The 15,545-nt window shown below is 36.9% G+C and overlaps 1 protein-coding gene across 13 annotated transcripts in view; it reads left to right on the top strand.

Moving 5' to 3' along the window:
- LOC127968201 (voltage-dependent P/Q-type calcium channel subunit alpha-1A) overlaps positions 1–15,545 on the top strand; it is a 99,106-nt gene that overhangs the window by 47,302 nt on the left and 36,259 nt on the right. For 10 of the 13 annotated variants that reach the window (XM_052569222.1, XM_052569217.1, XM_052569215.1 and 7 more), the window contains 14 exons: positions 85–197; positions 580–711; positions 820–892; positions 1,059–1,176; positions 1,628–1,695; positions 1,786–1,892; positions 4,249–4,299; positions 4,760–4,892; positions 5,726–6,228; positions 6,697–6,998; positions 7,320–7,455; positions 7,530–7,659; positions 7,793–7,852; positions 7,922–8,028. In XM_052569222.1, coding sequence (XP_052425182.1) covers positions 85–197; positions 580–711; positions 820–892; positions 1,059–1,176; positions 1,628–1,695; positions 1,786–1,892; positions 4,249–4,299; positions 4,760–4,892; positions 5,726–6,228; positions 6,697–6,998; positions 7,320–7,455; positions 7,530–7,659; positions 7,793–7,852; positions 7,922–8,028 — 2,033 coding nt within the window. The remainder of the gene's footprint in view (positions 1–84; positions 198–579; positions 712–819; positions 893–1,058; positions 1,177–1,627; positions 1,696–1,785; positions 1,893–4,248; positions 4,300–4,759; positions 4,893–5,725; positions 6,229–6,696; positions 6,999–7,319; positions 7,456–7,529; positions 7,660–7,792; positions 7,853–7,921; positions 8,029–15,545) is intronic. The other 3 variants (XM_052569225.1, XM_052569224.1, XM_052569220.1) reach the window with 1 other exon arrangement.

Below are 15,545 nucleotides of genomic sequence, written 5' to 3'. Positions count from 1 at the left end.
ATTAGATGCAGACTTAAGTCCTTGTTAGCCAGTCCTCAGAGTGTTCCTTATTTGTTTTGGGATTTGGCTGTGTGCGTGTTTCAGGTCATCGTTGGCAGCATATTTGAGGTGTTCTGGGCCATGGTGAAGCCGGGGGCGTCCTTTGGAATCAGTGTGTTGCGAGCTCTTCGACTGCTTAGGATCTTCAAAGTCACCAAGTGCGTTAAATTGAACCTCTGCGTCGTCCATCACAAAGTTGTGTCGGTTTTTGTGTTGTGGGATCAATGAGATTACAATGCTGATTTTTTTTAGTGGGACTTGTTTAGATTAAAAGAAGAGTTCAAACAAAAATGAATTTCTTAACCTCACATCATTCCATACATATGGGAAAAAAAGTGTTCAATGTGCACAATGTTCATGCTACACTTTTTCATAGTGAAAGTCAGTGGAGACTGGGGCTGTCAAGCTCTAAAAATAACAAAAAACATAATGAAGCACTAGTCCAAAAACTTTTCATTTTAATTTTTGTGTGTACTATTTATATATAAAATGTCACGATTTTAGTGTTTTTAATACTAGATTCTTTTCGGTCTTTTTCAGATACTGGGCATCTTTGCGTAATCTAGTAGTGTCTCTTCTAAACTCCATGAAGTCCATCATCAGTTTACTTTTCCTTCTCTTCCTCTTCATCGTGGTCTTTGCTCTTCTCGGGATGCAGCTGTTCGGTGGACAGTCAGTATAGATCTACACCTGGCTGCCAAAACTTTCTTAGTCTCTCAGTTAGATACAGATGACCAATTACTATGCATAGCATTGATGTTTTGTTTTTTGTTTTTTCAGGTTTAACTTTGAGCTAGGCACTCCTCCAACAAACTTCGATACTTTCCCTGGTGCCATAATGACAGTGTTTCAGGTAGACTGGTTATGTTGGTTTAGCAGTAGATAAGTGAGCCGCCTGCATGTTTAGGGTATATAAAGATAAAGAAATCAGCTTATTCTACTTAAATGAGCTTGTTTGTGCAAATCAAATATGCATGCATTTCTGTTCTGTGTGTTTAAATAGACTGTGTATTTCTCAGATTCTAACTGGAGAGGACTGGAACGTAGTGATGTATGACGGCATTAAGTCTCAGGGAGGAGTGGACAAAGGAATGGTCTTCTCCATATTCTTCATTGTCCTTACACTCTTTGGCAACTGTATCCTTCATTTCCACACAGAAACACACAAGTATTTTCATTGCTGCATATGCAACTGCATTTATTTGATTATAAATTCAGTAAAACAGTCATTTTTAAGGAGTATAACAATTTAAAATAACAGTTTTCTATTTTAAAATATTTCAAAATTCTGAGATTGCAAAGCTAGCCATTACTCAAGTTTTCAGTGTCAAGTGATCCTTCAGAAATTATTCTAATATGCAAATTTGGGACTCAAATTTCTATATATACTTGCACTTTACAATAGCTACATGAAGTTGTGTAATCATGAATTTTTCACTGCATGTTAATAACAAGCAGGCTTTGTACTATTCATTTACAACTACCTTTGAATGTGATTTGAGAGATGCAGTCATGTTTATTTAGCTCTGTCCAATCATGAAACACAAGCATTGTCTTTCTAAACTTTTTCTGAACTTTAACCTCTCAGACACACTACTGAATGTATTCTTGGCTATCGCTGTGGACAACCTGGCCAATGCTCAGGAACTAACTAAGGTTAAACAGTTTCTCTGTCTCATGTAGATTTTCTTTTGATGCCCTACAATGGTTAGCGGCTGTCACTGCTGTATGTTTATTGATTTTTAGGATGAACAGGAGGAAGAGGAGGCCACAACACAAAAGATTGCTCTCCAAAAAGCAAAAGAAGTGGCAGAAGTGAGCCCACTGTCTGCTGCCAACCTATCTATTGCTGCGTGAGTTACTCTACATGCTAACAATTAGCACCTTTACTACCTTTGTGACACTAGCGCCAGTTTTTTGCCCAAAAGTAATAGAAACACACATACAATAGCAATAAAGCCATACCCAGTTTTATATACATATTCATGATCATAAGGTGAAATTCACAAGACACCTCTGACACTCAGGGACATGTAAATTTCGATGAATATTCATATATATGCAAATAAGCCCTAATACACATTCACACTAATGTCTGAAACACACATAATATAATTCACACTTTAACTTTTTTTTATTGTAAGAGGCCATGTCTTATGTCACATGAATTTGATTTGGTACCATAGCTGGTTTAAATATGTCTTGCCTAGCTTAGCCGAGTTTAGCATAGTCTGTCAGCTTAACTTTATCATCTTATTTAAGTAAATCCATTCTAATTCACTTTTCAGCAGACTTGCTTAAACCTGCCTGATCATACAGTATGTAACCCCATTAGTACCATTTCTATTTCTGTTGTTAAAGGGATAGTTCACTCAAAATTGAAAACAACATTCTTTGTTGTTCCAGATCCATATGATTTTATTTTCTTGCAGAGAATGCAAAAATAGGTATTTTGCAGGACTAAGCAGCTCTTTTCCTTACAGTTGTAAAGCACACAGCAAACAGGTGCTGTCAAACCCCCCAAAAAGTACCATAAAATACCGTGAAAATTTCTATGACTATGTGAGTGTTTTGAAGGCATGCCTTAAAACACATTATGAGGTAAATTTGACATTGAACTATGGTTGAATGTGTGGTATCTGTATGCCATTTGTGGTTTTGTATGAGATGCAATACTGCATTTGATTTCTCATTTAATTCATCATTCTGTTACAAGAAGTGGTCAGTAATGTTTTTATTTTGTTGTGTATGTATGTATATTACAATCAGCTAATACTTACACTGTGACCTAACCAGGCATAATGCAACGATTTTCCAGCAATACATTTCATCTTTCAATTCTGAAAGCAAAAATGCTGCATAATCTACCACAATCAAGCAGAAGGTATTTGATGTCAAACACACCCGCCCCCTCGGTTAAGATGAGTATAATTGGATAAAACGAACTTGAATAATTATAATTGAATAATTGAACTTGAATTATTTCACTGAATTGTTATTGTTTATCGCCGGTTCAGGCTGTTATAACTTAAAATGATGCATCTGTTAAAGCTGCGGTAGGGAACATTTGACGCTCTAGCGGTTAATAAACAGAACTGCTTGCGTCTTGCGGAAGAACATCGTAGCCGGAACTACTTCTCTCTGTTTATGTCTATGAAGATTCACAAAGGTACTGGGTTACTCCGCCGCGGTACCCCCGAAGCAATCTAAAATAGTCCGAATATAAACACTTATTATAGGTGTACCCTAGTGATTCAGGACAAGCTAAAAACACGGTTTGGAAAATGGATTCATGGTGTACTCGCTTATTATGTTCATTTTTCTACATTTTGAACACAAACAAAGTTACGGACCGCAGCTCTGATTGGTTGTTTCTTACCGGGAGTGCATGACTTTCTGCAAATGGCAATAGGACTAATGGGAGGAGCCAGAGGAGCTTGATTTTTTTTCACAGATTATCTGTCTCATATTCTACTGTCGGGACATAGTGACAGGTTTAATAAATATGTAAAAAATATTTTTTTTACAAAAGTTCCCTACAGCACCTTTAAATGGGCCAAATCTATGCATATAATCCATATTTGGTCTAAAATGTGTATATTTCATGGATATCCAGTCTAATTTTCAAATACATTGGCCTGGACAACTTTTGTTTTATGTAGTAGTAACATTATTCAGAGCTCTACTGTCTGTAAGTTGCTCAGTAGCATTAGTTTTTAGTTTAGTTTTATAGTTGTAGAAATGGTAGGTTTGTTTACCTCACAAATGGTGAATGAGCCACTTCACGAATAGCTGGAATAATTTCCGCTCATCATTGCCCCCTTTTGTTACTTCTGACCGCAGATTTTACTGGTGTCACTTTATTGTGTCTGGTTAGGACATGGTGTTACACGTTCATAGTAAAGATGTTTAGTGAATAAACAAAATCTGGTACTTACATGGTTCGTCAGGTTTTGGTATAACTTGGCACAAACCCAGAATTCGGTTGGTCTGTCAGCAAGTAGGTTTAAGAAGTGAAATATTTCACCCTAGAAGCTTGTTTTGAAAAGCAAAGTTATCCGGTTAAAGCCAAGTCATCCATAAACGTATCTGACTGACCAAGCGAGTCGCTATCAGTGGACGGGACACCCGTTCACTTTGTCAGTTGTTTTCTGTGATAGTTGTGGCAGCGTTGTTTTTATGTTCCTTGTTTCACCCCCCTCTCCTCAGAGTTACAGTAAAATCTGAACATATCGATGCCACAGACAGTTTACTGGACTGGTATTTATTCATTTACTTACTCATTTTTTTTCATTCTGTATCCCTTTTTCTTTTGCTTTCTGCCTTCCTCATGTTTCTGTATGAGTGTTTTTATGTTTCCAGCTGCTGTAGCTGCAGTTTTATGTTGTAACACTGAGGCTGAGGTATCATTGGCTGTGACGAAACACACTGTCTCTTCCACAGCAGCACTGCAAGCACAGCGCTGCTTGTTTCTCTGTTTGGTCTCAAACCATCTCTGTCTGTCTGAACATTTCTCAGTGCTGTTGTTCAGTATGTCATCATCCCTTCACAGAATTCATGAGCCACATCCATGTTCTCTTGCTGGGGACTAAGGGACACTATCATTTCCTTTCACTTTGGCTTATCGCTTATAGATGCTTTAGGGGAGGAAAAGCAAACATTTTCTTTCTCCCTGGGTTAAAGCTCTGTTTCTGTCTCTCTGTATTTCTTTACTCTGTAGTAAAGAGCAGCAGAAGAACTCGAAGGTTTCTAAGTCAGTGTGGGAGCAGCGCACGAGTGAGATCCGCAGACAGAACCTGATGACCAGCAGAGAGGCGCTTTACAATGAACTTGATGCAGAAGATCACTGGAAGGTCAGAGACATATGATAGATCACAAATGAAGAGTGACAATGTTGTATTTCCTGTGTGAAACACTTTTTTACTGAAAACTATACAACTTACAATACAGAGCAACTAAATATTAAGATCAACCAACAAAAGACCTTTACCCACATTGAAAGTACAAAATTATTATTTAATTGTTACATTTTCATGTACTGAAGTCACGTATTTTCATGACTTCTACATCACTGCAAATCAGCACTGTTCTTATGACCTTTATGTTCATCAAAGAATCCTGAGAAAAAAAAATGATCACGGTTTACATAAAAATATTAAGCAGCAAACACATTTTTACCATTATAGGAAACAATACTAAATAATAAGAACAAATATTGTATATTATAATAATAAAGGATCATGTGACACTGTAGTTATGGAGAAATGGGTGCTGTAATTCCAGAGTTGCTATCACAGGAATAAATTGCATTTTAAAATGTAATTTTAAAATAAAAATCTTTTTTTTTTTTATGGAATTTCGTAATTTTACAGTTTTACAGTCATAAATGCAGCCTTGGTGAGTATACTTCTTTTCGAAAAAATAAAAGAAAACAACTAAATAAAAAAAAAATTAGCATTCAGACAAAATAATATATAGTTTTAATAGCTTTATGTAAATAAATTTCATTATCAACCATAATTTTTAATCTCAGTGCTTTCCCAGTTTACAGAAAGCAGGTTTTGTAACATATTAAGAAAGTAAATGGAGTCAACTCTTATTTCCAGTTCACTTTTTAACATCAAAGTATGTTTTATTTATTGTTAAGCCTAGATGTATTTACCAAACCTGCTTTTTCTGTTTTTAGATGAACTACCACAACCGTCCTGACATGAAGACCCACTTGGACCGCCCACTAGTAGTTAATCCTCAGGAGAACCGCAACAACAACACCAACAAGCCCCGACCGGGTGAACCAAACCCCCAGGAGCTAAACCAGCAGCAGGGTGAAGAATACCTGCAGCACCAGTCCCGATACCACCACCATCACAGTCATCATCATCACCACCACCACTCCAGCCGCCAGTCCCTACACCACCCAGAGCTGGGGGAGGCAGGCTGCGATTGTGCCCAGAGGGGAGGCGAGGATGTGGGGGGTGCAGGGGAGCACAGACGACCCCGACACAACCAGCACAGAAGAAAGGATGAGGATGGAGGGAGAAGACACAGAGAGCACCACAGCAGAGGGGAGACTGGAGGAGAAGGGGAGGAGGGCCAAGAGAAGAGGCAGAGGAGGCATCGCCATGGAAACCATGGGGATGGAGATGGAAGGAGGGATAGAGAACGGAGTCGACAGCATAGAGCTAGAAAGTGAGTGTTCTGTGTTTCTTTAAAACAGTGCACGGACTTAAAGAACGGAGGTGAATGGATGAATCGTTTATTCAATCAGTGAATCATTTATATGAATCATCTAAATTAATCAATCAACCGATTTTTTTTTTTAATTAATATTGTTGCTACATTCAGTTCCTGATACAAACATTCTCAGAAGAAGCCGAAACTAAAATCATTAAAAAAATAATAACACAAAACAATTTGATTTCGTTAGTAGTTTTCATTGATGTTCTAATATATAATAGTAAACTAAAAAACTAAAATAGAACAAACAAAAAAATTACAAAATTACTGAACATTTAACTAAAATTCAAATAAAAACAAAAATGTAAAACATAAATCCTAATTCACAATATTAATAAATACTATAAAAGTATTTTACAAAAGTGTTACCATAACTGTTGTTTAAGCTGTTAACCTCTTACCTTTTCTTTTTTTTTTTAGAGAGGGTAGTTTATCAACAGCTCGCCCAATTCAGCCAGGTCTTCCTCATGCAGAGAGCCAGTACAGCGAGGATCTGGACAACCTGCGAAATAGCAGCAAGATGGCCAGCCACGACGCTGACCCCGACTTTTATGACCCCTACTATGACCCAGAGCAGGCCAATAACCTGCTGAACCTGCGTGGACCAGATTTCCATGACAGCAGTCTCATTCTGACTGACTGCACCAAAACCCCCCACAGACTTGACCATACTGCCATAAATATGCCCCCGATTTACCCCTCGTTCAACGCCAAACTGCAAGGTGAGGGACAAATATGTATATGTGTGACTACAGATAATTCTAGGAGCTTTTTGAAGGCATCAAGTATACTTTGGGCTTTACTCATAGACAATAGAAATGTATTTATTCTCATGTTGTCATAAATCTCTATTGCCTTTTTTTCAGCAGAACATACAACATACTTTAAATTTGCGTCACCCACACTGTATGCGCACCCTCATGTGCGTGCAATAACTGAAGTATACTTTGGCCTGTAAAAGCAAATGCTGTACTGTTTGTTATTTGATTATGTTTGTGGACTTCTGCGCACTTCCTCCTTCCCACGTTCCCTTCATTGTGCAGTGAACAAGAATGCCAACACAGAGCCAGCTAAAGAAGGAGAGAAGAAAGAGGAGGAGGAAGACAATGGTGGTGATGAAGATGGCCCCAAACCCATTCCTCCGTTCAGTTCCTGTTTCATCCTATCCACAACCAACCCGTAAGTGTGTGTTCATCTGCATAAGTGCATGTGTGCAAGTAAATGTATTTATCTTAACCGGTGTGAGTTTTCAGGTTTCGAAGATGTTGTCATTACATCCTGACGCTACGTTATTTCGAGATGTGTATTCTGTCAGTCATCGCTATGAGCAGCATTGCTTTAGCTGCTGAGGATCCGGTGTGGCCGGAATCACCTCGAAACAACGTAAGACAACTGTTCTCAATATTTTTTTGTGTCCTAACTTACTTTTCTAAGTGGTTTAAATGGATCTGCAAAACGTGAAAGTAAAACAAATCTGACTCTGGACTTCCTGATGCACTTTCTTCCTTTTCTCCAGGTATTGCGTTACTTTGACTATGTCTTCACTGGCGTGTTCACCTTTGAGATGCTCATCAAGGTAAAGATTGTAGGAAATGACTTGTGTGGTTGTGTTTTATTTGCATTAATCCTCTGTTCTGTGTTCCAGATGGTGGTATTGGGCTTGGTTTTGCATGAAGGCTCATATTTTCGTGACTTGTGGAACTTTCTGGACTTTGTAGTGGTTAGTGGTGCCCTGGTAGCCTTTGCCTTCACGTAAGTGCCCTTTATCCCATCATTTCCTGCCTAGAAGTGCTGCCTGCTGCCCCTTATCGTCTCTTCTGCCACCTTGTTACCCCTCTGTCACCCTGGAGCCTCGCCTGTACTCTCTACCCCTTTCTCTCTTGGTCTCTTCCTCTTTTCTTCTCCTGTCAGCACTGTGTGCCCTTCTTCTAAGCTCTCTATCTCTATTTTTGTCACTTTGCATTCTGTCTCACTCAATCGGCCACAAAGATGAAGGCCTTTCTCACTTTGCACACACTCACACAAACACACACATCAAACTTTCTGTCAGGAACAGCCTGTCTGTTTCTATTCTCTCTCTGACCAATCAGCATCCCCAGCTTTCTTCTTGATAATACCTCTATTTCTTTCCCATCCAACTCCTGCCATTAGCTATGTTTCCATCCAAAGATTCAAATTAACCTTATGTGCAAAACTGGAATATCCCATAAAATAATAAATAATAATAATAATATAAATAAATAATAATGCCAATAAAGCACCATTTCCATCCAATGATTCAAAGAGAAAAAAATCGTCACTTCCTGGTTAACTGTGGCACTAAATATCACTAAGAAAGAATATCACTTTTATCATTAGATAAAAAGTTTATCCTATTTAAGTTTTTATGTGCATTTTTTGAATTTATGGGCATCCAGTGTTTTTTTTTTTAATGTGATATTCCAAAATGTGCATAAAAATAGGTGGATTGAAACGCAGCTGTTAGCTCTACATGATGGATTTCGTCATTCATCTTGTATTTTATCTCATGCTCAGTCCTTCTTTGTGCTAAACAGATTGTCAAAGCACCTTTCCTTTCATTCTTTAACCATTATTTCCATCAATAAATGAACTCTTACAGTATTTCTCTGAAATAATAAAAACAAACAAAAGCGCAAATAGGATCTCAGAAAAAAAGGTACAAAAGCTGTTACTTGGGTGGTACCTTTTTAAAAGGGACACATTTTTTTATTTTTTAGGTACTAATTTGAACACTTTAGGTGCTTATATGTATTTTTAATGTTCCAATATGGACTCTTTAGGTACAAAGGTCTGCCTTTTGAAAAGGTATTGCCCAAGTGACAGCTTTTGTCAGATTTATGACTAAAAGTCCCCACTAAACTTACATATCATTTTCTGAATAGATCTTAATATTGTCGCAAGCTTTTCACATGATATCACAATTAAAGGGTTTCAATGCCATCTCAAATATTTTAAATTCTCATCAAATTCTTCCAAGGCCAAATTATTTGAACTATAACGTCGACATATTTTATTGCACATCAATTTTATATATGAGTAATTTTCTTATTTGTGTCTATTTTTTATTTCTCCAAAGGAAATTTGGGAGAAGTGTATACTTTAACTAATAAATATATTTTATTTATTAAACTTTTTTTTTTTAAACTCTGCGTTTGCACAAAATCTGAGACAAAAAAAACTTTTACTAATACATTTTAGTATAATGTTAGTTCTAGCAGAATCAATTTTTTTTTTTTTTTTTTTTTTTTTTTTACATACATGTATAACAAATAACATAACAACATCCATTCAGGATAAAAAGCAAAAACAACTACAACCTACATATAATTAATTTTCATATACCAATAAGAGAATAAAAAATATATATATTCTTGAATATAATGTTTTAGTAGAATTTGTATAATAATCTCTAAAAGTGGTTAAACAAGCAAAATATTTGATTTGTTGGAGTGTCAGGGCTCTCTTCCATCTGTCATTACTCCACCAACCAAATGTTCACCATAAACATGTCCCCTCACACTTTCCCTCTGCTGAAAAGGGTAGTTTTGAGCCCTTTGGGGCCCTGTGGGGGTGAGGGGTCTCCAGGCACCTGTAGCCCTTTAGTGCCCAGGCGGTTTCCATGTCTGGATCAGCGTGAGCCCGTCCTGCTACAGGTACTCTGGTTTCTTTCATTTGCACGGCCTGAGGGAGAAGCAGCTTGGGGATATAAAGAGGATGGTTCTGGAATAAAGCTGAACCCTAGAGCGGGACCATCAGCTAGTCATTAAGAAAGGAGAACAAGTAAACACGGCTGATGGAGCTCTGAGCGTGGAATGATTTTTACTCTTGTTTAGCCCTGCATGTATGATCTAGCACATCCTCCTCAGTCCTGTAGGACAGATTACATATATGTGTAAACAAGGCACATTTTTCATTCTGTATGTGGGGATTGCAGTGTCTTAAATGACATACTGTAACACTAGTGGTATTAAAAGTGACTGCACACTTCTTAATAAGGGATTAGAATGCATGTATGCTGATATTATTATTTAGTGGCATTATTTTAGAAAAAAAAAATTAGATTTAGATAAATATCTCATGAACAGTTTCAGAACTGTTGTGATTTTATGTATGCATTATGCAATTTCTCGAACTTGCTCAACCTTAAAGGCACTCCACTTGCAAGTTACTGAATGTAATATATTATTATTACTATGATTATTATTATTATTATATGATACATTTGAACTTTTTGCATTTCTGTCTAACCATTAACCTTTTTCTTAAGCTGTCATTTGCTTCACTGTTTGTCCAAATGTTTTGTCTTTAAAACTTTGCTATGCAAACTCCTTTAAAAGCAATATGGTCATTGGGAACTGAGGATCAGTAAAACTTTCATCATACATAGTGGCCTCAAATGTAATATTTGAGGCTAATTATTGTATTTTTAAACAATATATTAATATATACATTACTGTTCAAAAGTTTGGGATCAGTTTTTTTTACGGATTCAGCTAGTCAACAATGCAAAAGACAACCAACAATCATTAGCTCCAGTGGCATAGATGGTAAAACGTGTGACATGATCGACCTGGGTTCGAATCCACCTTTTGGCGAACTTTTTTCTCCCTTTTCAAATTTCAAAACACATCAGAAAAGCATTTTTTTTCAATGTAGATTAAGAATATAATAAAAAAAAGTTTAAAATAAAGTTAGGATAGGTGTATAAATTATCATTTAATAATTTGAACTAAAATTACAATTTACACTCAATAACTTAATATTGTATACTGTTTTACAATGTACTAGAATACCGAGCTGCAGATAATTGTCACTATTTGCAATAAGTAGTGAAATTTTAACATAGTGTAATATTTAACACGCAATCAATAAATATTTTACAAATTACAGTTAAGACATTTATTATGTTACACAATATATTTTTTAAATGAATGCTGTTCTTTAGAACTTTTATTCATCAAATAATGCTGAAAAATATGGTTTATTGTATTCTAATCAAGTCAATGCAGGCTTGCTGAGCTTAATCTATTTGTAATCTAGATTTCAAATTTTACATTCTCCAACTTTTTGAACAAAATTGTATTTAAAAATAATATTATTTTATTTTATCCGCATTTTATCTAATTAATTCATTAATATTTATTGATATAAAACACTAATTCTGTACTTTCTGTACTTATTGAAATATTATCAAAAATAAGCCATATGGTATGCTGATATGAATGACTGCGTTAGCTGAATGCCTGTAGTGAAACCTATTAGCTTGTATCTTCACATACAAATGGCCCGATAGGTTTAAACCCTGCTTTGAGTTCAAATCACTCCACACACAGCGCCCAGTTTTCATCCCCATCCCCTGACCTGAAACTAAATGAAGCCTCTCCACCATATCAACCCTATTTCTGTCCTGTGACACTTCCTGTTCTGATTCCTAAAAACAGTTCTTCCCTATCCAATCCCCTTCACCTTCATTTTCCTCATCTTTCCTCTCCTCTCCTCTCCTTTACCTTCATCAGCACCAAGCTTCATTGGACAAACTCCAGCTGTCAAGCTGTTTATCATTTGGGCCTTCATTTGTTGAGTCTGAGAAAGTGAGTGAAAAAGAGAGACCACAAGGGATGTGTAGAGATAGAGAGAACAAGAGATATAGAAGGATATGTTCAGGAAAATGGAATACAAGAAAAGAGGACTCCAGGTTGACAGTTGCTCCTTATTAACTGGTGTTTCTGACATTGGTTCATCTGTTGTCCTTCATCTGTTGTTGTTTATCTCATTCTCTCTCTTCCACTCACACACAAATGAAATGAAAGGTTATGCCCTTTCATTATTAACTATATTTACTGTATTAACTGTATTTTTTATTTACTCACTGCCATATTGTTTCAAACCTGTACATTTTTAAAGTCTTTATTTTGTTGCATGTTAAATCTAACAATATGCAGGTTTGATACAACATGAGGGTGACTTTATTTTTGGGTTAACCATTTTTAATCTTTCCACTGCCTTAAGCTTTCTAAATACATGCATTCTGGGTTCTTCCCTGCATCCAGGGAAGGTCACATGACTCACAAGCATCTCAGATTACCCAGAATACCTTGGTTAGGTGGAGAAAAGGCTTGCTCATGTATTACACTTTCACAATAAGAACAATATGACTCAGCAAATGATTTTGCTTTTGCCACCATCATTATTAGAATGAAGTCAATACAAATACCTGAAAAGCATGTAACCCAATAACCGTTGCAGATTTGAGTTGAGGACTGTATGTGCTGCGTGATAGTTACTGAAACAAATTCCATCCCACACTGCCATCTTGAGGCGACTCCAGTGTGTCGGCCATTTTGGCTCCACTGCAGTCAGTCATGGATTCCACCTCCATTCCGGCTCGAGTGTCTGAGACAGTGTGCTAAGGTGTCAAGAATCTCCCCCTGCTCTCAAAGTTGGCAAGGCAGAGGGAGGATTCTCCTCTACTGCAGTGGGTTGTCCTAATCTATAAGTGTGACAAGTTTGAATCCTCAGTTATTGATTGGGTACAGGCCCAGAGTAAAGACCTGCCAAATACCTGGCAGGCATTAGTGTATGAGAATGATTCTGTCAGAGTCAATATGAAAAAGAGCAGCAGACTCAGGTGTGTGTGTGTGTGTGTGTGTGTGTGTGTGTGTGTGTGTGTGTAGCAATTGGGAGCATGAGTTAATCACTAATAAAGCAGCTAAATTTGATCAACAGATCATCACATTTAGATTTTATTTCTCTTAACTATATAAATTTAACAGGGTATTTAATATTGTGTATATAATCATTTATATGAATGTAACAACATATATGATATTATGTGTAATATATAATTTATGTAGTAGATAAACACTACTGTTCTTTTTTTGTTTTTTAAAGAAATAATACTTGTATTCAGAAAGGATGCATTTCATTGTTTAAAAGAGACAGTTAACACCTTTATGTTGTTACAAAAAAAATGTATTTAAGTTAATATATAATTACTTTTTAATGTATGTTGATGTTTAACAGTGTTACAGTTTTAATTGTATTTTTGATCAAAAAACATGGTGAACATATAACATTAAAACATGTTTTTGAAAGTCATTTATGTTGGTATACCAATCCAAACGTGTGTGTGTGTGTGTGTGTGTGTGTGTGTGTGTTCATTTAGACAAAATAAGGACATCAGGGTATATTAGTAGCCGTATATAGTACAATGTTGCATCCAGATTAAAAATAAGTGTGCAGAGGCAACAAATAGATTTTCAAGAGAAGAGATCAGAAGCTCCAGTGCTCACTATGTAACACTACAGTGGTAAGTGTTGATCTTAGATAGATATGATCTTATATCAGATCTGTATACCACGTATTCTTATCAGACCTCTCAACAGCTTTCAAATGTTTTAAGGATTCTGTCTGGATTTAAAACTAATTGTCCCTTTGCTAAGCCCCCCCCCCCCCCAGCATTACTGGCAGTCTGCCTTAGCAACTGTTGCACAACAGATTACAGACAATTTTAAACAAATATACAAAGATGCATATATGGACGGATTATATAATTTCAGTTTTTACTGCATAGTTCAGTAAAAATGCTTCTCATGAAAATCTTTTTCATTTTGTAAAGCTTATGTGAGTGGATAAGAGCAATCAATTAGGTGGTGCTCAGCAATGGTGTATTATATTATATATGTATGTCTATATGTTTTTTAAAATAGATGATTTAAAGACGCATTAAGCAAAGTTTCAATATTGACACCTATCAGATCACTTTACACAAATCACCCAAAAGCAGTTGTTTTTTAAGATCAGTTCAAGCATTTTTGTCAACTGTCATCAATCGTGCAATAATTTGAATTTGACATTAGTCAGAGGTGTAAAACACTGCTTAGTGCATCTTTAATTTTGTTTGATTTGGTTTGTACTTCTAAATATCTGAACATGGGGGCTTTCAACTCTTCAAATCACTGAGTTTTTTTCTGCTTGGTCCTTTTTCTCTGTCTGTCTTTCATATTGATGTTGTTCCTCTGCCAAGCCACGCCCAGTATCTTGTTTCTTTTTCTGTCTCTCTTTCTGTTTTTCTGTGTGTGTATTCCTCTCTTTTCTGTCTCTTTCTCTCTTCCGCTGTCTGTCTCTGACCCTCTCTTATGTCTACGCCTTGGTGACCAACAGGAGCCTCTCTGGGTAAAGTCTCCCCTCCTTATTGTCGCACGGCTACTGTCCAGCTCACGTGATGGCTTCTCTCTCTTTCTTTCTTTTTCCCTCCTGACCATCCTCCCTTCCTCTTTGCTCATCTGCTCTGGTTCTCTCCATTCCACTGCTTGTTTTATTCTGCTGTGACTCACATTGGTTCTCACGGGTCCGTCTGTGGACCTAAACAACTGAACACAATGTTACAGAAGAGATCATACTTTTGCACTCAGCTTACGGTACTGCACAACTCTCTCTGAGCACAGTCAGGAGCGACTAATTGATTATTGGTAACCTGGAACTTTTCCAATGTTCCGACACAATCAATCTGGCATGAGCTGGCCGGTCTTCAGCTGGGACTTGCCTGGAAGTTCATAGTTAAAGACAGCTGTCTTGGCCTCTTGATTGAAGAGTTCTCTGTTTGTGTTTGAAACCTGAGTAAATACTTGAGTAAATTGTCTTGAGCTTACACTCCATTGGTCCATGTTAGTATATATTTTGGAATAAGCAGCTTGATGCATCCAGTGTAGACAGACTTTGGCCAGTGTGATGCTAAAGATTTAGTTCCTCAAAATGGCCAATTCAAAATCCTTCAAAATGGCCAGCATTTCTTTAATATCTTGTAAAAATCCAAATGTGCTTTGGAGAAAGGGGTTTTATCAACAGTTCTTTTCTTGAATGCAATGAAATGCCCTTGTAACTTGTCTTTGTCTCCTGGTTTGAGCTTCCTCAAGTTCTTCTAGGGACAAGATACAGTTGGACTCAAGTCCGCTAGCCTTCTGCATCTCAGTGAACCCTCAGTCTTGTCATGTTACCTACGATTAACACAAACAGCCTCCATATCCCAGACCTCCATTCCCCTGTCTGCTCTAACACAGCTAAAAAACAAAAAAGAAAGAAAGAGTTTTGGCTGGGCATTGCACTATGAAATGCCTGACGGTTTTGATGCTTACATGAATGTGTTATGCTTTTGGTATGCCCACAGAAACTAACGAGGGACCGAAACCCTACAATGGTTGAATCTGAAGACTTGCTTGAAGAAAAAAAGATTTTTGATGATAAACATT

The sequence above is a fragment of the Carassius gibelio genome, chromosome B11, assembly GCF_023724105.1.
Source record: "Carassius gibelio isolate Cgi1373 ecotype wild population from Czech Republic chromosome B11, carGib1.2-hapl.c, whole genome shotgun sequence".
NCBI lineage: Eukaryota > Metazoa > Chordata > Actinopteri > Cypriniformes > Cyprinidae > Carassius > Carassius gibelio.
Note: the sequence above shows the minus strand (reverse complement) of the source record. Positions and strands in the feature narration are given on the sequence as shown.